The sequence below is a fragment of the Acomys russatus genome, chromosome 17, assembly GCF_903995435.1.
Source record: "Acomys russatus chromosome 17, mAcoRus1.1, whole genome shotgun sequence".
Taxonomy (NCBI): Eukaryota; Metazoa; Chordata; class Mammalia; order Rodentia; family Muridae; genus Acomys; species Acomys russatus.
In genome coordinates this window covers 27,649,205-27,673,259 of record NC_067153.1, presented here as the reverse complement: position 1 = coordinate 27,673,259, position 24,055 = coordinate 27,649,205, and the positions used below count along the sequence as shown (strand labels likewise).

The window sequence follows — 24,055 nt, the reverse complement described above, 5'->3', positions numbered from 1 at the left end:
TATCATGTTATGCTGCTTGTTGATGCGATTCATAGGCACCACAGCTGCCTGGGACTGTTGGCTGCCTCACTCCTTTGTGATGCTAGGATAATTGCGAATACAAGTTCTGCCAACAAAAGATTTCTCATTGAATAAACTACAGAAAACTAAGTGTTGTGGGTGCATTTAATTCTCACTCTTCATTGATCCATGTTCAATGGCTAACTTCACTCAGTCACGTTTTGCTGAGCCATTCAGCGTGTGTTCTCAGTCAGCTTATATCATACCACTATATTTTACTAAATCAAGAGATCATAGGAGTTATACCAATACCCATAACCAGAATACATAATAAAGCAATCATTTTATTATGAAAAAACTCTCCCAACTGTCTATCTTTTTCCAAATATTTCTTTTTCCATCTACTTGCCATGACAGAGGCCTGGATTTCCCCTGAAAATACCATTTCATAACTTTTGGAAACAGGGTCCCCTTTGATTTGTTACAAGTTTCAAGGGAAAAGGCAAACAATTAGCCAACACTGTGTTACCAGCTGGATAGTCCAGAGACTTGATTCTCTATGGTCTCTCAATGACTTCTGTCCTGTAAACTACTCCAGGATCTGGCAGGTCACACCCATGAGCATTTCTAAAATGGAATGCTGTGAGTGCTGGCTGAGTGATCCTGTGGTCATGGGGCCTGACTTCCTCAAAACAGTTACATGGGCAAAGGCGAGACCCTGACCCCAGGCCAACCAACCAGATGATCTTCCCTCTTTGAAGAATTTGGAATTTGGATACTTTGGGTGTTGAATGTGATAGAAGGTGACATTAAAAAAAAATCTCTGGAATAAATTCTCTCTCTCTCTCCCTCTCTCCCTCTTTCTCTCTCTTTCCTATTTTCATTCAGTTTTCTCCAAATGGAACCAATTACCTGCTGCTGCAAGAGTATAGTGTTTGCCAAAGGTAAGTGAAATAACCAAGCTGAAGGAAAATGTCCATATGAAAGGTAGAAAAGTAGGTTGAAGCTATAACTGTAGCCACTATTTGATGGCAAGCCAAGGTCTTGGCTTGATCTTACAGCTAAAGTGAAAATGCACTACAGTGGTGGAGAAACTAACATGTAGGGGGAGGGAGGTCATGAGGCCTCAACCCTAGACAAAGAACTAAAGGCAACTGGTGAATGCTGGAGTTGGGGTGGGACATAATGGTCTTCCCTAAGGAAGATCTCCACAATTGGTTATCTAATACCAAGTGGACAGTCCTGAGATCATAGATCATATGTATATATGTGTGTGTGTGTGTATGTATTCAATGGAATATTTAGGTTACCTTGTTGAAGTTATTTTTATATAACTGTGATTATTTCTCTCAGCTTATTTCTTAACCCAGCTATCACACAAATAATAAAGACTCTTTTATATTTGTTTAAACCTAGCTTTACAACACAATCTTGGGAAGTTTAAGTCTGTTCTTAACCCTGTATGTTATTTTGTCTTACTCCCAGAAGACATGCCAGCAATATGTGCACTCTGTAGCTTTCCTCAGCTCCAGCTTCTTCCTCCTGATCTTCCTTGGACCTCTACCTATGGCTGAATCCCCTACTTCTTCTCCTAACTCCTCCTCCCCTGGCTGGCAGGAAGTCCAGCCCTATTCTCTCCCATGCTCATTGAATATCTGTAAGCTGCTTTATTGACATATGGAGGGCAGTTGGGAAGCAGAGTTTACACAGCATTTAGAAAGGAAATCAGAATTTAAATAACACACCAGTCTTATGCCTATATTACCTAAAGAGAGATGTTCATTCTTTGTCTCACCATATGTACATATTTAATTGAAAGAAAAGAAGCCATGAATTTTAGAGACAGCAAGGAGATGCATAGATGGGAGAAGTTGGAGGGGGAAAAGGGAAGGGAAAATAATAAAAATACTAAAAAAAAGTCTTTCTAGAACATATCTTAACAAAAGACCTCTGCTCTTTTATCACAATTCTTTCCAGATCAGCACTTAGCTTGTGACCAGCACAGACACAAAACAATGTGCTTTCTGTTCTTTTTATTACTAAACTGACCTGTCTGTTGCACCATAGTTCTCTCTGACTTTTATAGGAGATACACTTTAGGGAAACAAAAGAGAACTTCCCTGTAGGTTTATTTTTTTCAACTAGCTATGTACTTTCACTAATATGATTCTATTCCTGCAACCCTTCCCCCTCCTTCTAGAACGTTCTCAGCCTGCCTTATGTGTTCCAGAAATATGCAAAAAATGTATGCAAAACAAATATGCATCATGAGTTTACCAATGTAACTGGGGTGAAGTCTGCTAAAATGAAAAATAAAATCACTGAGGATGTCTGTAAGAATTAATTTTTTGGGTATGGAAAGTATGAAAAGCTAGGAGGCTTGAGGAGAAGGTGGGAGGACAGAGAGATCAGAGAGAACCAAATTCCTTCAAAGAACAACATTATGTCCTCAGGAAAGAGATTCAATGATATGCAACACACCTGTGCTTGCCCAATGGCACCGTGATTAAGAAATACAGCTATCACCTTCAAATGCAGGTTTTCTGAAACATTAAATATGATAAACTCCAGGTGGGATTTTCCACAGCAATTACAGTAACCACTTGTAATCGTTCTGCTCCCAGATTAGATGAGTGGCAGTCTAAAAGGAAGGACATGGGCTGCCCATGAAGAAATGCTTTTCTCTAACAGAATCTCCTATGGGTCCACCTATTAAGTGCTCCAATCATGGGACCAACTCCAGCTCAAAAGCATTATTTTCCAGCATTTTAAGCTTCTTGGAATTGTAAATATTTGGATAATTGGGGTCCAAGGAGATGTGCAACTAAGAACCAGTCTACTCAACTTCAAACCCTATATTGTTTTAACTAGCCTAAACCAGGTGATTTAAGAAAAGTTCTACTTACAAGACTCTAGAACACATTAATGGCCAAAGAATTAATCTGAATTTTAATGCTACTAGGAACAACAACAACAAAATCATTTCTTTAAAAAAAAAAACTTCATATTTTTTTTTTAAACCACATGAAAGAAAACTTTTTGGAAGTGTGACTAACTCACGGTGTTTTTCTCTTTGGTAAATATATGCCTCAACATATTTTAATATAGGTCAAGCATGGTAACATTTTATCCTGTGAAAGGGGAAAAAAAAAAAAAACCCTGAACTTTGTTTAGTTACAGCAATAGTAGGGTGACTCCAGTGAATAAAAGTGTCTTTGCACATAATTTACTTTCCCTTTAGGAATCAAACTGGAAGAATGAAGGATGAATTTTGTCTTAGGAAATGAATTTTATGGCCAGTCCTAGAACACTGTAAGGACACCGGGAAGTCCGTTAGATGACAGAACGTCCCTAAGCACCACATTTTTCTCTAAAGCTCCCCTACCACCATTCTCAGGCTGCACCGGCCCAAGTCAATTTATAGGAGCTGGCTTTTTTCATATTTTAACGCAGGCAATTCAGAGGATAGAAAAATTAGTGAACAGGAAATTTGCAGCGTAAACCCTTTCTTTCAAATTGACTAATCGTAGCACCTTCTATAACACCCTAGGCTACCTAAAGAGAGGCGTTCATTCTTTAACTCAGCAAATATTTACTGAGTGCACACTCAGTTCTGGGTACATGTTTTGGGAAACATAGTTGTAACCTGGGGAGACTGACAATACATACATGTACATATTATTTATAATAAAAGTATATGCTATGATGTGCTAGAAAAAAATCATGGTAAAGACACAAAGGCTTATTATTCCTGACAATCTTGCTAGCTTTAGGCCTACAGCATCAGTGTGCCAATTCATGGTTTTGGTTTTTTGTTTTTTTGTTTTTTTGTTTTTGTTTTTTTTTTTTTCAGTTTGTAAGTACTCTAGGCTGTATGAGTAATACTAGTTTTTTAAAATAGTAATTTAGCTAAGGCTAATTGTAGATTTATTGTCATTGTTCTACTTAACAGTGAAACCTTCTGTTTGGGCTATCTGGATTAGACCTGATAGGCTGTGGTCATATGGTGGGGAAAGAGGTCCCCTTCTGCCAGAGATCTAGGTAGGGAAATAGGTCAGAAGAAGGAAGGAGGGTAGGAATGGGAAGATAAAAGCATGGGGATAACAACTCATATGTAATCCAAATTACTATAAATTAAAAATTTTAAAAAGATTCTAAGTAGCCAAGGCTTTAGAGAAAGTAGTACCCTTGCCTGCTGCTTTTCTATTCTATCTCAAAAGGGCCGTGCACATGTCAATAACTTCTGAGCACCTTCTTGGTCTTTACGAAACCATTTAAAAATTAACACTATCTCCAGTGACTTCTTATTGGATTAGCTGGCTGAAGTTTCCAGATGTAGTAAATAAAAATGCAATTTTCCGTGTGACTTAGAGGAAAACAACAGGTATCTCAGCATAAGTATTTCTCATGTGATATTTGGGGTGAAGTAATACTATTTATTTTATAGAAAATAACTTTCTCAAGTAACTCTACATGTGAAGACTTAGGGAGGTCTACTAATGAGTTCGATTGAATAGACCCCTGGGGCTATCTCATTGGTAAAGTGGACAAGTTGATCTAGGTGCCAGCACCCATGACAGGGCCGGTGTTCTGCTTGCTTTTGTTGCTGTGATAAATGCCCTGACTTAAAGCGACTCAGGGGGAAAGGAGAGGCGTATTTGGCTTGTACATTGTACTATGTCACCAAGGGAAACCAGAACAGGAACTCCAGGCAGGAACCTAGAGGCAGGAACTAAAGCAGAGACCATAGAGGAATGAACAATAGGTCTCCATGGCTTGCTCAGCTTTCTTTCTTACAAAAACAAGTACTGGAGTCCTAGGCATGGCACCACCAATGGTGGGCAAGGCCCATGCAATCAACAGTTAATCAAGAAAATGTTCCACAGGATGCTCACAGGTCAGTGTGGTGGAGGCAAATCCTCAATTCAGATTCTCTCACTCCAGTTCACACTAGTTCGTGTTGAAAAAACTAACCAATAAAGCTGACATGAACGAAGCTTGTGTACCAGTATTATCAGTAGGCAACAGAAGCTGATCTCTACCTATCTCTCAGACACAATCAACCTGAACAAGCTTTGTTCCCAGATTATACTATAATGACCACTCAACTGGAGATGATGAGGGACTTTATAACTGAATATATAGTAATGACAAGCATCATCATTAGACTCTTGGAGACATAAACGCTGCAAGAACTCACTTGCCACCCATTCCATTCCCTCTATATCAAACCAATAACTAAATCCACTTGTAACTTACTTTTGGCCACATCTCCTTATAAACAGTGTTTGACAACCAACATGCAATAACCAATGGGGCGAGTCTGTTGATTTCACTTAAATGTTAAGATGGATTAAAAGCTTGCCCCTGTCTAAGGACAGATGAATGTAAGAAGATAAGTCAGTCACAGTGATACCCAACACACTTGGAACTGCGTGTCAGGCACTGTGCTGAGTTCAATGATGACGAATTCATTTCCATCCTACCCTAGGTAGTAGTATCACAATTTTCATGTTACCATGGAGAAAACCAAGGCTTGGGCAATGAGGCAACTTCACAAGGTCACAGAACTATTACATCTACTATGTTCCATGCTAAGCTTCTGCTGCCATTCTGTGACTCAGTTGCTCCCTCATAGTCATAATAAAGTACTAGCAGAAGAAGAGGAATGCTGTTAATGTTTATATGTGCTCTCAAACACAAATAAAGCAAAAATCGACCCGCAGCAACCAGAGACATTAAACAAAGAAAGGGCGAATGTGTCCACATAACAAGTAACTTAAGTTTTTCAGCTCATATCAGAGCTTATCACTTCCACTCACTATAGTTCCCAGCATTCCTGATTGTTTCAGACATTGCTAAACTACTTCTCAGCTCATGGATAGACAGATTTGGTCATAACTTGTCAGCCTTGAACAGCGCACACACATACACACACACACTCATAGACACACACACACACACATACATACACATACAGATACAGATACATACACACTCATAGACACATACATACATACACACATATGCACTCATAGATACATACATACACACATAGACACACATACATACACATACAAACACACACACACACACACACACACACACACACACACACACACACGCACGCACAGAGTCATCTGGGGAGTTTTTGAACTTCTTGATGCCTGGATGGCCCCAGATTAACTACAATTCAGATCTCTCCGGGAAAGACCTAGTCAAAAGGGATTTAAAGCTTCCCAGGGATTGTTAAAGGGTTGGGTAGCTCTCAGAACCAGGGCTAGGGATCTATTTTAGTACCTCTCAAGGGGAGGTCTTTTGTGGATATGTGACAACATTTGGAGACATTTTGGGTTGTTAGAGCTAGTAGGAAAGAATGGCCCTTCTAGCTAAAACATAGGCTGTTATTAAACACATAGACAACAGCCCTCAGGATAGATGAAACCTCTGATGGGCGTGGTACCTCCATTCGGCCCGACTCACTCAACTTCTCTATCATCAGCACACAGGACTTGCACCAGCGACCATTACCTACATCCGAAAGACTACCTGATGGCCACATTTCAAATAAATTTAAAAAGCTAGTGTAAGTGGCCCAAGATATTACCTTGCAAGGCTCCCCTGTGGTAGTATGGCCAATCTTGGTCTAAGCCAGCCTTTTCCAAGACACTTTAGACGAAATGTAGCTCCTTCACCATGATTTCTCCTGAGCACATTTAGATAAGGAAAGGATCACGATGAAGCCCCAAATTAGTGTATTGCCACCTCTGCATTCAGCATATGGTGTCTGGGTGGGAATACCTGCAGCGCTGGACCCCGGGGCATCATTTTGTTGAGAATATACACAACCTTCACAGTGATGCTAGCTAGAAGTACCAGAGAGTTAATGAGAGATGGTAAGTTGTATGTAGATTCCTCAGACCTCAATCAGACTATGCTGAGCTACAGGGGCCTAAGTGGCTCAGTGTGGATATCATTTGTTCATTCTCTTTATGGACTCTACTCTACTCCTGGTATTTCTTAACGATTTTATCAAAAAGGTTCTTGGACTTAATTTGATTTCTGGTTTTCACTCTTGAGGTTCTCAAAGACAGAACATCTCTCAAATACATCAGGTAGACACAGCACACTCAAAATTGAGAAGATAGAAAAGGATTTCAAGGTAACTGAGTGAATATTAGGTGAAACAAAAAATGCTTGAAAATTTTATTAACATTCTTTAAGAGACAAGCAAAGCTACTGTACACGCACAACAACACGAGATGCTATATAGAAAGGGGGCAATCAGAGAATAAGGAAATTGTTCTGAAACTTAGAGCTATATAATTACAGGTGAAAAAAATCTATGTAAGAGCTTTAGATAAGAATATAGCAATATTCCGTGTGTGTGTGTGTGTGTGTGTGTCTGTGTGTGTGTGTGTCTGTGTGTGTGTGTGTCTGTGTGTGTCTCTGTGTGTGTGTGTGTGTGTGTCTGTGTGTGTGTGTGTGTCTGTGTGTGTGTGTCTGTGTGTGTGTGTGTGTCTGTGTGTGTATGTCTGTGTGTGTGTGTCTGTGTGTGTGTGTAGTGGGGGTCAAATAAAAGTAAAAGCGGAGGATTAGAGAAAAATTATAAAGATGACGACAAAAATCAGGATTTTTAGTAAATCAATACAGAGATCCCAAAATTCAACTAAATAGGCTTTCCACACACAGAAAACAAAGAAAATGGAGGAGGGTTGTAAGACATCCCAGAGGAACATGCTCTAGAACTGAGACTCAGATTGACAGTAGTGATATTTCTGTAAATCTTGTTCTTATGTCTGGAGTTCCTTTTTAAAAAAATACTTAACTCTCCCTACACCTCCCATAAAATATTGCCAATTTTGTTTTGTATTTGAGATCCAAGGCCCTAGAATGTAAGCATTTATGTCCTAAAATCTTAGTACATTCTGAGCAGCACCCGGTTTTTCAAGCCTTGCATTTATATTGGGTGCTGACATCACTATAGTCAACACTGATTTCCATACCTTCCACACCACACCTGTATCTCCTGCAGCTCCTGTAGAGAAACACCCAGCTTTGCCAATATCTTCCATCACAGAAGGAGTGTGAGAAACTAACGTTGAAAAGTTAAAGTAGGAACTGGGATGGTATCTAACAAGATATGACTGTAATTTCCTTGAAATTCTAAAATATTCCATGACACGACTGTGAGTTGCCTATGCCTTTCCATATATTTGTATATAAAAATAAGTATAGAAGTCAAACATTTATTGATAATAAATTTATTATAAAACAAAATAGGCTTAGAAGTTAGGAGTGATCGCTGAGCCGGATGTGGTGGCACATGCCTGTAATCCCAGAATTCAGGGAGGCAGAGGCTGGCAGACCTCTGCGAGTTCGAGGCCAGCCTGGTCTATAAAGTGAGTCTAGGACAACCAAGGCTACACAGAGAGACCCTGTTTTGAAAAAACAAAATAGGGCAAAACGAGTGATTGCTGCTCTTCCAGAAGACCTAAGTTTTCATTTTCAAAATCTATGTTGAACCACTTTGCAACCACCTGTAACTCTAGCACCAGGGGATCTGATGCTCTCTCCTGCCTTCTGCAAGCACAGAATTCATGTTGTGCACATGTGTGTGCACACACATACAAATAAAAATAAAATTAAGTCTTGAAAATAAAACAATTATTTGGTATACTTCAATTTTACCACTTATTGATGATGAAAACAAATTTGCATACTATTGAGATGGATGTGTTCATTTCTACATAAATAATTAAATATTTCCCAAATATTTGATATGGCAGAACATAGAGCATCTTTATTTATAATCATCAATGCTGAAAATGCTGATTTGCATAGATACATAGCACAAAATGGCAGGCAGGAGTATTTTTAGTCATTTCAGAAACTTAAAATTCTGTCCTAGTCTCAAGTCAATAGTTAAGAGTGGCTATGAAACTCAGGTCAGCAGCTCAATTTTAGAAATCAAACAATTTGACACAATACGATACAAAGAAAGCACTATGTTGAAACATTCATGCCAAGGAGTGGATGGTAGAAAAATACTCAAGTGTTTTATTTCCTGTAATGCAGCCATGCCATTTCTGTAAGAACAGAAAACGGTGCACGGTGAAAACCTTCCCATGCATAGCATACAGTTGTCTACGATCTGAGTGGAAGCATTTCAGGCAACAGCAGCTGGGCTTGCAAGGTGTGACAGCATGTGCTGTGCCAAGTGTGCATGCTGTATGAGGCAGAGCCAAAGGTGCAATAAAGTTCCATTGTGCATGATGGTGAGCACTGCAAAAACACCTCAGATTCCTTACATGTTGGATGTAATTAATTTTGGGCTGTTGTACATTCAGAAACAGTCTTGTATATCGATACAATATTTTCACAACCCTTACACCCAATGGCATTATTGGCCCACAGCTTAAGAAGCTGGACGTTAGGGCACCTGTGCCTATAAATGGCCTTAACTGTCTAGCACTCCTAGATGACTTGGCAAATTGTTGAACAAAATCTCCAGAGCAAAGTAAACACTACATAAAACTTGAATATTTGTGACAGAAAGAAGTTACTAAACGTTTTAGAAGAAGAAGGAAAAAAAAAAATCACAATGGAAGCATTGAAGTAAAAATGCACTAAAAAAAGTTTTTCCAGACTACTGAAGGAACAATAGCTAGCTTTGTTAGAATATTCTATCCATATTACCAGTCCAGTGAGAGAAAACTTCAGAAACATTTTGGGCACTGTCTGTAACATCAATTTCAGGAAGCAACTGCGTAATGCACTCCAGCAAAGTACAGGAGTCAACCAAGTGCATGTGTGACACCATGTCCAGGGACAGATAAAAGGACACCCTGGGGAGCATGGATGCTCTTGCATCAACCCAAGGAGACACTAGTCAGAGAGCCAGGCCTTCAGGGAGAAAGTAGAACAATATTGGCATGATCATAATGTTTTAAGCGTTGACCAATTTGGTCCGTAGTGCTTCAGATTGCTCCATCAAGAGACAGCAGTCTAAGTCATTGCTCGGAAGAGTAAAGCAAGTGTGCCTCTGCTAAATCAGTGCTACCACTACGTGTTGGCATTTTGACCTTTGTGTTCTGGAAACATGGCCTGGATGCTGACATTCTAGGCAAGAAGGGCTGTCAGTAAGTGCAGACAAAAGGAAGCTACAAGCAGGAATCATTTCTGCTAACACATTTTCTAAGAGCAAAGCAAAGAACAGAAAGGAAGCATAAGATTATTGCAAACAAAAAAAGAAAATCATTAACCTGGATTTTCACCGCAGATGAAAGAATGTTTCAGCTGGCAATGTTTGAAATGCAAGGCACCAAATAGCCAAGCAATTGCTGCCATTTTTGTCTTCATTTGCTTTGCAGCGTTATTGTCCCTTCTTCTCTGATCTGTTCCTTTCGGCTTCTTATATCCTTAATACCTCCTTTGGCCATTATATAAGTTGTGTGGTGAGACTAACTATCCTGACATTTTAAATTGCTATCTTATAAGATATATGTGCAATTTATGTAAAAATAATTTTAAAAAATCTCTACACTGGTCTTCTTTCTGAAATGTTCTACTTTAGGAAAACAGTATACAATTTCAATCATTCTACTAAAAATGGCCATTTGGCCATTTTTTTTTAAAAAGCAGCCTGTATGCCTGTCAGTGGATGAAAGGATGAAGATTATAGTATATATTTATGTGTGTATATATATATATATACACACACACGAAACGGAATTTTATTAATCTACAAAGATTAGTGAAATGTCATCTGCATGTAACTGGAGTTTATCTCATTAAGTAAAATAAGTGAGACTCAGAAAGAAAAGTGTCACATATTACCTCTCATATACAAACTCTATTAACATACCAATCCATGCATGTATATATACATATATATGTGTGTATGCATATATATGACATATGACATAGAAAAAAGAATGTGTATGACATATGACATAGAGAGAAGAATGTGTTTATTTAGGTGGGTAGAAATTGACAGGAGGGGAGAAGGAAGGGAGAGAATGGTGAGGTGAAAAAATCTGTGCAAAATGCAGGAATAAATATGTATGAAAATGATATAATAAAATATTATTTTGAATGTTAAATAAAAATGCAAAAGTAGTTTAAAACCATTTAAACACATCCATCTAAGTAAAAAAAAAAAACTGAATAAAATTTTATTACCTTAATGCTCTTGTATATTTATTACACATCATATTCCATAACTTCCATTGGCTCTTTTCATGTTGTTATTGACTTTGATAACGTTCTTAACATCCATCTCTGGAGTCCCCAAGTCACTAGATGTTCATGTGGGAATTTAGTTCTTCCTGATACAATTTACAGCTACTTGCCTCACCCTTCTGCCCTTCTGAGGCCATTCTACATTATCTGCGTTAATAATTTCTAAGCACACAGCATTATTGACATTGTGAAATCAAATCTAACTATGTATTAGAACTGATTTGTTGTTCAAAACCTCAAAGGAGATGGTCTTTTGTAAATACCAAATTTGAGGTTGATGAGTTTCATTGTCTTCCTCTCTGTGGCATGGATTTCTTTTTCTTCTTACCAAATAGAGAATGGAAAGCTCTTTGGTGTCCCAATTTTAAGCAGCCAGCTACCCTATATAACTCATCTTAGAAAATTCTTTCTTTCTTATAGAAACACAAACATGATACATCTTCTATCAGGTGACCTCTTGGATTACATAGCTAATAGAATAAAAACCAGAGATGTAAAGGTTGGTTTAAAAGCAGTTATATAAATACATTTATATAAAATTTGCATGAAACACCTACATAAATTTTAAGTTTTGGTAAAATAAACTGCCCCCTCTCTTTTCAGTAGTAAAATATTCCTGTTGCTATAATTTTTTGAAGTCTAAATTTTCTGTGTAGGGTGAATCTCATTGGCTTTGTCTTTACAAAACTCTTCTCTCCTTGTGTTCCTGCATAATGCTGTAAGTCAGCATTCTAATGTGGATCCCACAGTTGCCCACCCAAAACCACAGCAGCCTGCTCTGTGGACTGGTTGATGGGAAATGCAATGTGACTAAAACTCATTAAGCACACGAGTTTGTGTCACTCGGGTCCCTTCCAAGTCTGAACTCTTGCTAGGTGTCTGTTACAGCAGCCACTCGTTCCTTATACTTGCAACAGCCTTCATCCAGCACATAACTAAACCCTTTAACTTCTATCTGACAATAATACTTAGATTAGCAAGTCATGTGACGTGCAGTTAGCAATCACTTGCTCTTTATTAAGCTCCAGGCAATGGGGCTAACTGCCTTTCAGATAGACTCACTTTGCCCTTCATGACAAACCAAAGAGCAAATTTTACTGATTGATAAATTGAAACTTCTGTTAAGTAACTTGATTGGGCTCTCAAAGCAAAAAAGTGGCAGGATATGAGTTTAAGCCTAGAAAGAATTTAAGCTAAGACCCACCCTGTAGGGAAACCACTAACTGTAGTGGAAAAAAAGGTGTGTGTGTGTGTGTGTGTGTGTGTGTGTGTGTGTGAGAGAGAGAGAGAAAGAGAGAGAGAGAGAGAGAGAGAGAGAGAGAGAGAGAGAGAGAGAGAGAGAGAGAGAGAGATTACAGAACCTCCAGTCAAGTAAACTGCATGGAAGCACAGCAACACTCGGCAACCAGTCAAGTTTTAGACAAATCTTCCCACACTTATCAGAATGCTAAGACTGATGATTCAAGTCACAGGATGGGCAATATTTAAAAAAAATACTGAGCTTAAGCATAGGTCATCACTTTATTTTCCATTGCGAGTGCTCTGAATCTGGAACTTTTCCATGGTGTCTAGCCTATTTTGAGAGTGAGGCTCATTTGCATGGGTCTGTTAGGACTTTGATTTTGTAGTGAGTAATATATATTTCCGCTTAGGTCTCACTCTGCAGGCCAGAGCTAAAGGCAAGTACTATTATAGATCAAGGCCAGTGAAGTGGGTAATGAGGTTTGGTATATAAAACGCTTGGTATAAATGCAAGGGAACTTCTGGCTTTTCTTTAACATTAACTGCTTTGAAATGCATCATTTAAAATAGAATGCTTAGTAGGCCAGTGGCTGTTGGAGAATAATTTTCCTTCACTAAAGCAGACCACTGGAAGCTTCAGCAAGATGCCTTTCACAAACACCGAGCGGTATGCATGGAGTTATTTTTAATACGAACTCCATGGGGTGACTGCTAAAACACACCGCTGAACACTAAGAACACCGAACACCGGCCACTGCCACCAAAGCAGGGGATGGAAGACTTTCGCTAGTCAGCCTCATAAAGGAATATGGTCCGAATCCTCAGGCTGACACAGATGCTTAAAGAAAGAAGCAGCAGCTAAAATACCCAAGCAGACACTTCATCTCCCAGGTCAAAAGTGTTCTTACACATTCAGACCTGTGGGCCCCACACAGAGGGTAGGGGGAGAAAAGCAGTTATAAATATGACATTAAATGATTGGCTACATTGGCCCATAACATTTAAGATCATGTCTTCTCCCATGCTCTTCAGCTGCCTGTCGAATTTGGTGCGTATTAAGCAAGAAAGAGCATTCTGGCCTATGAAGACACTCCTTCATTGTGGATGGAACCAGGTAGAGAGTTATTCACTGTAACACTGCAGTGTGAGAGGTGGGTGGAGTCATAAAGAAGGGCTCGCTACACCACTATACCACCAGTTCTCTCCCTCTTTCCCCGCTCCTTTCTTCTCCTCCTTCCCCCTTCTCCCTTTCTCCTTCCCTGCCTTTCCCTTTTCTCTCCTTGCCCTCCCTCTCCTCTTTCTCCATCTGCTCTTCTCTTCCTCTTCCTTTCTACCCATATACCCTTCTGTTACTTTTTCCCTAACATTTTTGAATAGCCTACTGTGTGCCAGAGCACTATTCTCTTTTCAAATTAATTTATTCAGATTATATATAAATTGTTATCCCATCACTTGTATCCTCCTGTTCCTTCCTCCCTCCCACTTTCACCCTATTCCCCTTGCCTAGGTCTATGACCAAAGAGGACCTCCTCCCCAACTATATGGTTACAGGCTATCAAGTCTCATCTTTGTAGCTTGCTTATTCTTTCTCTGAGTGCCACCAGGCCTCTCCACCAAGGGGAAGTGGTCAAATATGGGGCACCAGAGTTCATGTTAGAGCCAGTCCCTGCCCTCTACACAGCTGTGGAGAGAGTCCTGTCCATTGGCTGGATCAGAGTTTGATGTTTACTGCTAGTATTGGCCTTGGTTGGTACAGTGTTTGAGCAGAACCCCTGGGCCTAGATCCACCAATCATGATGTTCTTCTTGTAGGTTTCTAGGACCCTCTGGATTTTTTTTTTCTTTCCCTATTCTCCCATAATTCTTTTACCTAGAGTCTCAGTAGGATGTCCTCACATCTTTCCCAATCTCCTGGCAAGTGAAGACTTTCATGGGACGTGCCTTTTGGGCTAGTGCCCTATTATAAGTGAGTATATACCATGTGAGTCTTTCTGCTTGCTGGCGAGGATGTGGAGAAAGAGGAACACTCCTTCATTGCTGGTGGGAATGCACAACCACTTTGGAAATCTACCTGGCACTTTCTCAGAAATGTGGGAATAGGGCTTCCTTAAGACCCAGCTATTCCATTCCTTGGAATACACCCAGAAGATGCTCCACCACATAAGGACATATGCTCACCCATGCTCATAGTGGCCTTATTTGTAATAGCCAGAACCTGGAAATAGCCTAAATGTCCCTCAGAGCACTATTCTTCTATCCTGCTGAACTTTATTGAAATCTGGGCCCATTTGTTATTACTAATCCCAGCCATGTCACAGTCAACCTCCAATAGCCTGGTTACTTTAGATCCCTACAATCAGGGTTGGTGGCTGGCATCGCTAGCTTTCTTCTACCAATGCATAATCTCTCAGATTGTTTAATGCGTACCAGCCTGAGATGAGCAACTGTTTATATAATCAAATTAGAAACTCTTATCACTTACAAGATACCTTAGAAGGTAAGTCACCACTCCAGAATTTCTAGTTTCTCCTAAGGAACTAAAGGGAATTTTAATGTCAGCCCAACTATCCACTGAAGGTTGACCCAATCATAAACTGATAGTGTGAGCAAAGCCACTTTACTGACCTACACCTGGCTCGAAAGAACTCTCTTTGCTGAACTTAAGATGAGAAGCTGAGCTTCAGTATGTATGGGTAGATCATGGGAGCTGGTTTATTCATCTACAGCCTGGACAAAGTCACACTTGAAGCATGTGTTGGGGTCCTCCTCTTGAAACCACAAGACTGACAGTATCATTTAGCTCCAGTGTGAAGTCTAGACAGATCTCTAGAACACCCTGACCCTTCTCCATCTTAAGGTCTGAAGATCATCCTGTTGCCGCATAGCCACACTGAGCTACAGCCAATACACAAGCTCTCTCTCCCTCTCTCTCTCTCTCTCTCTCTCTCTCTCTCTCTCTCTCTCTCTCTCTCTCTCTCTCTCTCTCTCTGTGTGTGTGTGTGTGTGTGTGTGTGTGCCAGGGTGCAGAAGGGGTGTCCTTGAGGATTTGCCTTGTGCAGCTCTCTCTAAGGATAGTCTAGGTGATTTTCTCATGAGCCACCATAGCATCTCATGGTGGGTGGAAGATGGCACTTGTTCTCCCTATAAGAATATGCAATGTCTGTATCTGTTACCAGTAAACTCATTGTTAGGGGATAAATATGCAAATGAATGGCAATCTCTGTTGTGGTGATGGAGATGGGGGTTATATACAAAAGGCAGCAGCCATTCTCAGAAGGCTGTTGTATATTCTTTCACAGTGCAACTTCAGCAAATTAATTTGACCAGAAAAATAATGCCCCTCCTCAAAGACGCTCCCACCCTTGTCTCCAGAACCTTTGAACAAGTCACCAGACATGGCAAAGAGGAATGGAAGTTAATGGCGGATTTAAAGTTACTAACAGTTGACCTTAAAATGGGGGGGGGGGGGTGGGGGGGGTGGAGCCTCATGAATCATCTTGGCATAACCAGATAGTCACAAGTGTCCTTGAGGAAGAAGGCAGTAAAGTCATAGGAATGATGTGAAAAGAACTCAGCCTGCCACCAGGGGATTAAGAAAATCAAGGACTGGAAGCCAAGGCATCTGGGCAGTTTCTAGAAAGGCAAAGAGACAGATTCTCTCTGAGGGCCTTCTGAAAGAAAAGCAAGCAGGCACACCTGGTTTTAGCACACATTTCTGATTTTAAAAGATGATAAATTTTGGGGACTGGAAAATTGCTTAAATGGTGAAGAGTGTTGCTGTTCTTGTAGAGACTTGGTTCAGTTCCTGTAACTCACATGACAGCTCATAACAATTTATAACCTGAGTTCTCAGATATCCAACACCTTCTAGACTCTCTACACACCAGGCACATGCATGATATGCATACATACATACATACATACATACATACAGGCTAAACACACATACACATAAAATATAAATAAATAAATCTTTTTGAAAATTGCAAAATTATAAGTTTTGGCTTGGCAAGATGCTTTAGTAGGTAAAGGTACTGAGGTCAAGCCCAAATACCTGAAATCAATCCCTGAGACACAAATGGTGGACGAAAACCAATTCCTGCAAGATGTCTTCTGACCTCCATTCGTGAGCCGTGGCCGGTAGGTACTCACAGAAACAAAGTTGCCATTTTAAAAATGTAATAATATTGCAAATATATGTTCTTTTATTCGCTGAGGTTCTTTGTAACTTATTAGCAACAGATAGCAAATTAGAAAGTGGAAGACCTAATTAAAACCGTCTTTGCACCTCTTGCAACTTCCCTCTCCTAATCAATGACCTGGGGGTGAATCATCCCTAATCTGCTTATCTCCTGAGGCTGTTCATGAGATCAAAAGCTGTAAAGCCTGGCTTGAGAGTGGTTCAGCGCTAAGTCACTGCGTGTCTTCTTCAAGACACACAACTGTAAAACAGGGATATTAATAGTACCACTTTACAGGGAGGAACAGAGTTAATCCACACAAAGTGCTAAGAAGGCTAGGCGGCATCTTGTCATATGCTTACTACTGCTTCATGGGTAAAGACATTTTAGAGAGGTTAAGCACTGTTAAGTGGTAGGATGGTGGCAGCACTGTTAAAGAGCCCCGATTCTCAAGGAAGAGACTTGGTGTGTGGGACCCCATGCTAGCTGCAGTCAGAATTACACAGAGGCATTTTAGTGATCAAGTGACAGAGCCATGGCTGACCTTACTCATGGAATGCAATGGTCACAGATGCCCTGGGTAGTCATTCACAGGGAAAGGTGCTTCCAGGTCCTGAATGATACCATATGTGCCTTTCCGTCTTCAGCTGTGGTTTCGATGACAAGAAACCAACCAAACCAAACCAAACCGAACAGAACAACAGCAGCAACAACAGCAACAAACCCAAACCGAAAACAACGATATCCAGGAAAAAAAAAAAAAAAAAAGCCGATAGCACATTCATGAAGTGTTCAAACACAAAGAGCCAAACCATTGCTTAAGACAGTTGTACAGCCTTAACATCTTAGTTATTTTTCTATTGCTGTGAGGAAACATGATGACTAAAGCATCTTATAAAAGAAAACCGTTGCATTTGGGGTCTTGCTTACAGTTTCGGTTTCAGACACTGAGTCCATCAATAGGATGAGAAGTAGGCAGCGGGCAGTAGGCAGGCATGGGATTGGAGCAGTAGCTAAGAGCTTCCATCCTATCCACAAGTGTGAGGCAGATAGAACTGACTAGGAATGAAGTGGACTTTGGAAATCTCCAATTCTGCCTCCAGAGACTCAACTCCTTTAACAAGGCCACACCTCCTAATCCTCCCCCCAAAAAACAGTTCACCAACAAAGGACTAAGTATTCAGATGTACAAGCCTATGGGGGTGTGGGTCATTCTTGTTCAAACCACTGTATTTAACAAAGGAAAATCCTTCAAGTTTGGGTTATCCCAGAAGTATCACCACCTATTTGCAACCCTCCTTTTCCTGTCCCACCATCCTCACTCACGTCACCAGAGGTAGGCATTACAGATGGATTTTTCAAAGGAGCTCTGGAAACAGAGCTGACAAGGAGCCCCTGCACACAGTTCTTGTCCACTGCTGTCCTTTGCTTTCCCCTTTGCATTTCTTGCTTTCTTAGTCCAGTTCACCAAAGACCTTTTCCAACAAGGGGTGTTTCTGTCTACCCCTCCACCCACACTTTAACAGTCATCTTCCGGAACCGCAACTCCTCTATCTTGGTAAAAGTATGGACTAAATTAAATTTATTATTGCTTCAGCTACAAGAATGCTTGCTGGTACATTTCATTGCCGTTTTACTAATCCATTAAGGAGAAAGGCTGGGGAGATAGTTCAGTTGGTAAGCTGCTCGCCTGTAAGCATGAGGTCCTGAGTTCAGTAAGAAGTTCAGGGATGGCAGAACACTTCTGCAGTCCCCATGCAGAGAAGGCAGAGACATGGGGCTCCCTGGAATTTGAGGGCTAGCAAGTAAAAAAAAAAAATCAATGAGTTCGAGGTTGAGCTGACACCTGGAAACTGTGCTGGAGAGTTACTGAGGAAGAGAGCTGATGTTGAACTTGTTTTCATACACACATGATGCACACATACATACACACACACACACACACACACACACACAAACATACATGCATGCACTCATGCATGCATGCACATAAGCAAACCAAATAAAAATAAAAATAAAGGTGTTCCTTGCATCCAGAACTGCCAAGACTGTCTCTGCAGGCACGCCCTGTTCAACAGCATAGGGTTTTGGTCACAGTATAGTCTATGGGAATGGTGTCTTTTAGAATTATAGGGCTCCATATTTACACGGTTGTCTGTGAGGTGTCTGCTTCCTCTCTTTAAAATGAGAAATAAGTTCATACTGCGACATTTTCCGATCTTAATTCTAATGAGTACTTGGTTAACACATTACACTGGCTTACTTGCTATGGCTGATTTACAATTTAAATTAGATTTGGAGCTTGCACCCCTGGTTGGCCATGTGTTCAACTTTGTCTTGTAGAGCTCTGCTATCTCATAGCAGCTTTCTTTTAATAGTCAGATTCTTGTTGCATTTATAAAGCCCTGTGCTTCTTCATGTCCCTTCCATGTGAGTATACCGCACAACTGTTTCCTCCTCATGGCTGCCTCAAACAGCACACCATCTGTAAGAAGTGGGGAATGTGCCAGGAGCCCAGTGACTTCAACTGGTTTGGGTACATGGAACCTTGGTGAAGCTCCGGCATCAGCCTTACATAGAGATTCTTTGAGCTTGGAAATCAGATAGGCTTGGAAGCCTTCTAGCTATGTTATTGTTGCTTTAGGTAGATAACATAATGCTTTTGTTTCCTCATTAGGAAAGTGAATAACAACAGTACTGGCGTCTTGGAGTTGCCAAGCGGATGAAAATAGAGCCTGGCACAAATGGGGTGCTATTGTAAGTGTCTTTCCCCAGGAGATGTTTAACTCCATGGCTTCTGAATGGATGTCTCCCAGCATTGGAGTTTTGATGCAGATAGATAGATAGATAGATAGATAGATAGATAGATAGATGTAGAGATAGAGAAAGAAAGCAATCGGAAATCAAGACAAAATAATTCTTTTTTAAAAAGCTCCATTAAGACAGAGGAACAGATTCCACACTTTGAAGAGGATACCTCATTTCACGTCTATTTTATTGAAGCTATACATACACAGAGAGTACGCACATGCCTCGTATGCCCAGAATGCCGTAGCACAGGCTCTCCCCGTGAAGTAAAAGGCAACACATTCCTTGCTTTCGCGTTGCAGAAGACACGGAGTCTCTGCTAGGTTATGGAAAAGTGAAAGGCCTCGGAGGTGGCTCTGACAAGCCTCTTCTCGAGGGCGGGGGGTGGGGGGGGGAGGAAATCTTTCCTTTAGGCCAGATGACAAAAGGGGAGGGTTATGATGGCTGATTGCTTGTGACCACTGCATCAGTGAGGACCACAGAGGACAACAAACACATGGCTTCAAATAAGAGACCCTGAGTTTAGGGGCTGAGGGTGAAGCTTGGTGGTGGTAAAGTGCTGCTTTGCCTAGAATGTGCAAATCACTAGGCTCCATCTTCAGCTAGGTGCGGGTGGGAAGGTTGGCAGATGTGGGAAAGACAGGACACTGTTTTAATTCATGCCTTCCTTCATGGGTGTCTCCTACTACTGCCAGTTACTGAAAAGTTGGGCCCTGGATGCTTGGGAGGCCCCAAGATCTCCTTCAGATGTCCTGACGGCAACATATAATGCAGTGCTCTTTAGAATGCCACTTGAGAGCTTTTAACAGAACTCATTTTCCAGTTTACACAACCCTTACACTCACACACACACACACACACACACACACCTTTTTCATAATTTTATTTTCAACTCCAGGGAGTCACCTTTTCTTCCTCTTTGTAGGCTAAGAGTAATTTTTAACCTCCTCGCCAAGTTATTATTCATTAAATTGAAATAAAAGACAGGAAGAAGGGACATGATAAGGGGCAGTGCCTGAAGTAAAACATGACTTGTCTTTGTCACCTCCTCCATCTATATTTTCAATAAGAATTTCAAATTAAACAGGTCCCCATCAGCTTATAGTCCAAACTACGCTCTTACCAGATCTTACCTGTCCATTGTCACTCAAACCAACACACACTTGGTCAAGATTTTTTTTTTTCCTGTTTACTTATGTTAATCATCAAGCCAAACCAAATAGCTGTCTACATTGTTCTAGATTCAGGGATGGCAATTAAATATGAAGACATCACAAATCCTCTAGACAAAAAAAAAAAAAAAAAAAAAAAAAGTTCTTTGTGTTCCAGGCCAGGAGGCAGACCCTCACACTGCCATGAGATTGCATCAGCTGTCATATGCCAGAAAAGGTGGCTTCCCAGTGTCGCACACCAGCACCACAGTTGAGGAAACAGGGAATTGATCACATCTCAGTTTAAGGACTTAAGTCAATCACCATATTATAAAGTATAAGTCTGGGTAGCTGAATTGTTTATTCACTCACCCTGCAAGTATGTCATTGGGCAGCCAAGCTCTAGAGAGCCCCCTATCTAAATAAAGACCTCGGAACAACTCAATCTGTAGTTAGGAAGAAGCTGAGAAAAAAAAAAAATGATGATATTATCACACAATGTTGGCGCCGGTGACGGTGTGTACAAGGAGCTTCAGCGACAGAGAGAAACCTACCGCTGGGGAAAAGGACGCCCCGCAAAGTGCCTTCTCCCCACCCGACCCCCCACCTCCATATAGCCACATGCAGAAAAACTGGTACTTCCTATATTATACCCAACCGCGTGATTATAAGGTTGAAGACCCCAGCTCTTCGGAGTTAGTTTCCGAAGTTCTTCACATTCATGGACAGGAAAAACTGTTTACAAATGCAGTCTGGATTTCACACTACTCTGGGAGACATACGCAGAAAAAAAAAAAAAAAAAAAAAAAACACTTCAGCAGCTCTCCACCCAGAGGAACCTGGAATCCGGACTGACCGGCTGAACACCCCGCAGGGGAAGTGAACTTGTGCCTAAATTGACAACATCTTTCCCAGCCTTTGGCGTTGCTCAAAACTGCACAGCTTCTCGGACTCTCCAGTGCTGGAGGGAAGGGAAGGGGAAAAGGGCGCTTGAGTTTTGCATTCAAATACTGCCACCTCTCTCTGGTCCCTTTACCTTTCAGCTCTTCACAGCTGGATTGCCCAAGTTGTGAACATTTTGCCAAAGTATGAAAGTACCAGAACTGCCATGAGCCTTACTCTGCAACGTGGGCAGATGCAAATCCCATCCACTCTCCATTTCCCGGTCCACTTCCCAGACTCGACACTACGCTTGGTTTGTCCGCAGATTAAAATATGAAACCACGTGCACCCGAGTAAGTATGAAACTAAAGAACTCCACCCAAGCCAAGAAAACCCAGACAGTACAGCACCCTGTGATGTCAGGACCAGGGTGAAGATGGGTTGCCCCCAGGTAATAAAAGTTGTCAAAAAGTCCTTGCCCGCCACTGCCTTGACAAAACACAGGCACTGTGGGTTCTTTGGCCTATGGGGCAAGTGGGCAAGTGTGAGGGTGTGGTAGGTAGATGAGTGGTAGGTCGTACTGCAAGGATAGGGGCCCTTGCAGCGTTAACCCTTTACCTTCCAGAAGCACTTCCTTTCCGGCGCGCTTCAGCGCCTGCACCGCCTCGTCGTGGGTGGCGTCCCGCAGGTCCGCTCCGTTCACCGACAGGATGGCATCGCCCACGTACAGGGCTTGGGTCTGATCTGCTGCCAGCCCCTTGAAGATCTTGCTGATGAGTATAGGCATCTTGTTTTCTTTGCCCCCTTTGATGCTAATGCCCAGCCCACCCAGCTCCTGTTTCAGTACCTTCACACCCCTCTTCTGGTTCGAGATAGACTCGGGCACCTGCTCCGGAAGGTCAGTAAAGGCAGTGCGGACCCCCGCGGGAGAGTCCGGGGGTTGAGCGACACCGGTGCCCGGGTGTCCGGTTCCGGAGGCCCTGCAGAACGAGCCATTGGTGGTAGTCCCTATGCCGTTGTACGCCGCAGCGCCCTCCTCGCAGCTCAACACCAGGGCGTCCTCGCTCAAGTTCACCAGAACTTTATGCCAGCGATCCCGCACCAAAACTTCCAACAGTCCGCTCCGCTGCGCCCGGCTGCCTCCCCCGCCAGCCGGCGCAGCCACAGCCGCTGCCGCTACCGCCATCTTTCCAGCATTCTTAAAATGCCATGTGATTGCAAACGGGGGTAAAAGTGGAGAAGGGGGTGAGGGTGGGAGGACTCGGGCCGCCGGGGCGCGGAAGAAGCAAATGCCCCGCGGCGCTCACTTAAGACCTGGGACTCCACTCCCGGCGTTCGCGGCTGCGCTGGGCGCCAGTTGGCAGCCGCGGAGCTGGTTTCCCCTTTGCCTGATCCTGGGCGGGGTGGAGCAACCTAAAAGAAGAAGGAGAGCCCTCAACAGGGAGGAGGGAGAAAGGCCAGCTGCCAGTTGCAAAACCCTAAACCGAGAGGAGCCGCGGAGCCGCCAAGTGAGGTAGAGAATCGGTAGGAGGAGGGCGGGGACCCGGAGCCCCAGCCGCTCACCTGTTCGCCACTGCAGCGTCACACACCCACGTTGCGCTGCCTCAGACCCGGGTGCCTCAGTTCTCGGTTGCACCTAGCTTTGCCGCAGCTCCCCCAAAACCTACCGGGACCCGCATCACCACACCCACCCCACCGCCACCCCCTTTTTTCTCAACCTTCCATTTTCGACAGCCCCCACACTCACCTTTACGAGGCGCGCTCACTCATTCCTCTTGAGTCAACTTCCCTGCCTCCTCCCTCAGTTGCTCCAAGATCCAAGTCTTCTTCAAACCAAAGCTTCTCTGGCTCTACTCAGTTCTTCCCCTTTCTTCCCACCCCTCGGGCCTCTGAGCAGGGAAGGAAACTGTGGAGTGAGATCTTAGGCTGTGCTAGAAGCCAGGAGAAAGCTTTCACAAGAAACAGAAGGCAGCCTCATTAAACCTGAGTGGCCAATCCCCGGATGTCAGTGCAAGGCATCTTTTGAGAGTTCGAAGACAGGAGTGCTTCCCTGAGTTTCAACAGGGCACTGCCTGCCTCATCTCTAGGACAGGAGTCTAACTCAATCTCCTTTCTGTGCTTTGCTCCATGCCCCCCCTCCGCCCCCCACTCCTAAATATTCCTGAGTATTCCTCTTTGTTTCTCAGACTCGACACAGGAAGTGTCTTCTTTATAAGCCGAGAATAGCTTCCCTCTCCAAGTTCCCTGAAAAGTGCTTGCTTGGTTCTTAAGCTACACTGCTCAGGTGAAGACATCCTAATTCTTGGTTCTCTTCCCAGGCCAATCAGGAAATGCCACCTTAGCCTTAACCCAAGCTACAGCAGGACATCCCAGAGTTCTTCTATGCAAGGTCTTATGATCTCCACCTACCACAGTTCACGCAGTGTGTCTTCCTGCTTCTCTCTCTCTCTCTCTCTCTCTCTCTCTCTCTCTCTCTCTCTCTCTCTCTCTCTCTCTCTCCTTTCTCCAGAAAACAAAATAAAACCACTGATCTGCTAATTCTGGAAGG

General features: G+C 42.3%; 1 protein-coding gene across 1 annotated transcript in view; it reads right to left on the bottom strand.

The window, feature by feature from the left end:
* Positions 1 to 23,374, bottom strand: part of Sntb1 (syntrophin beta 1) — a 244,075-nt gene extending 220,701 nt beyond the window's left edge. The window contains exons 1-2 of the mRNA XM_051159651.1: positions 23,255 to 23,374; positions 22,126 to 22,920 (exon numbers count right to left, since the gene is read on the bottom strand). Coding sequence (XP_051015608.1) covers positions 22,126 to 22,693 — 568 coding nt within the window. The 5' untranslated portion in view covers positions 22,694 to 22,920; positions 23,255 to 23,374. The remainder of the gene's footprint in view (positions 1 to 22,125; positions 22,921 to 23,254) is intronic.
* Positions 23,375 to 24,055: the final 681 nt, after the last annotated feature.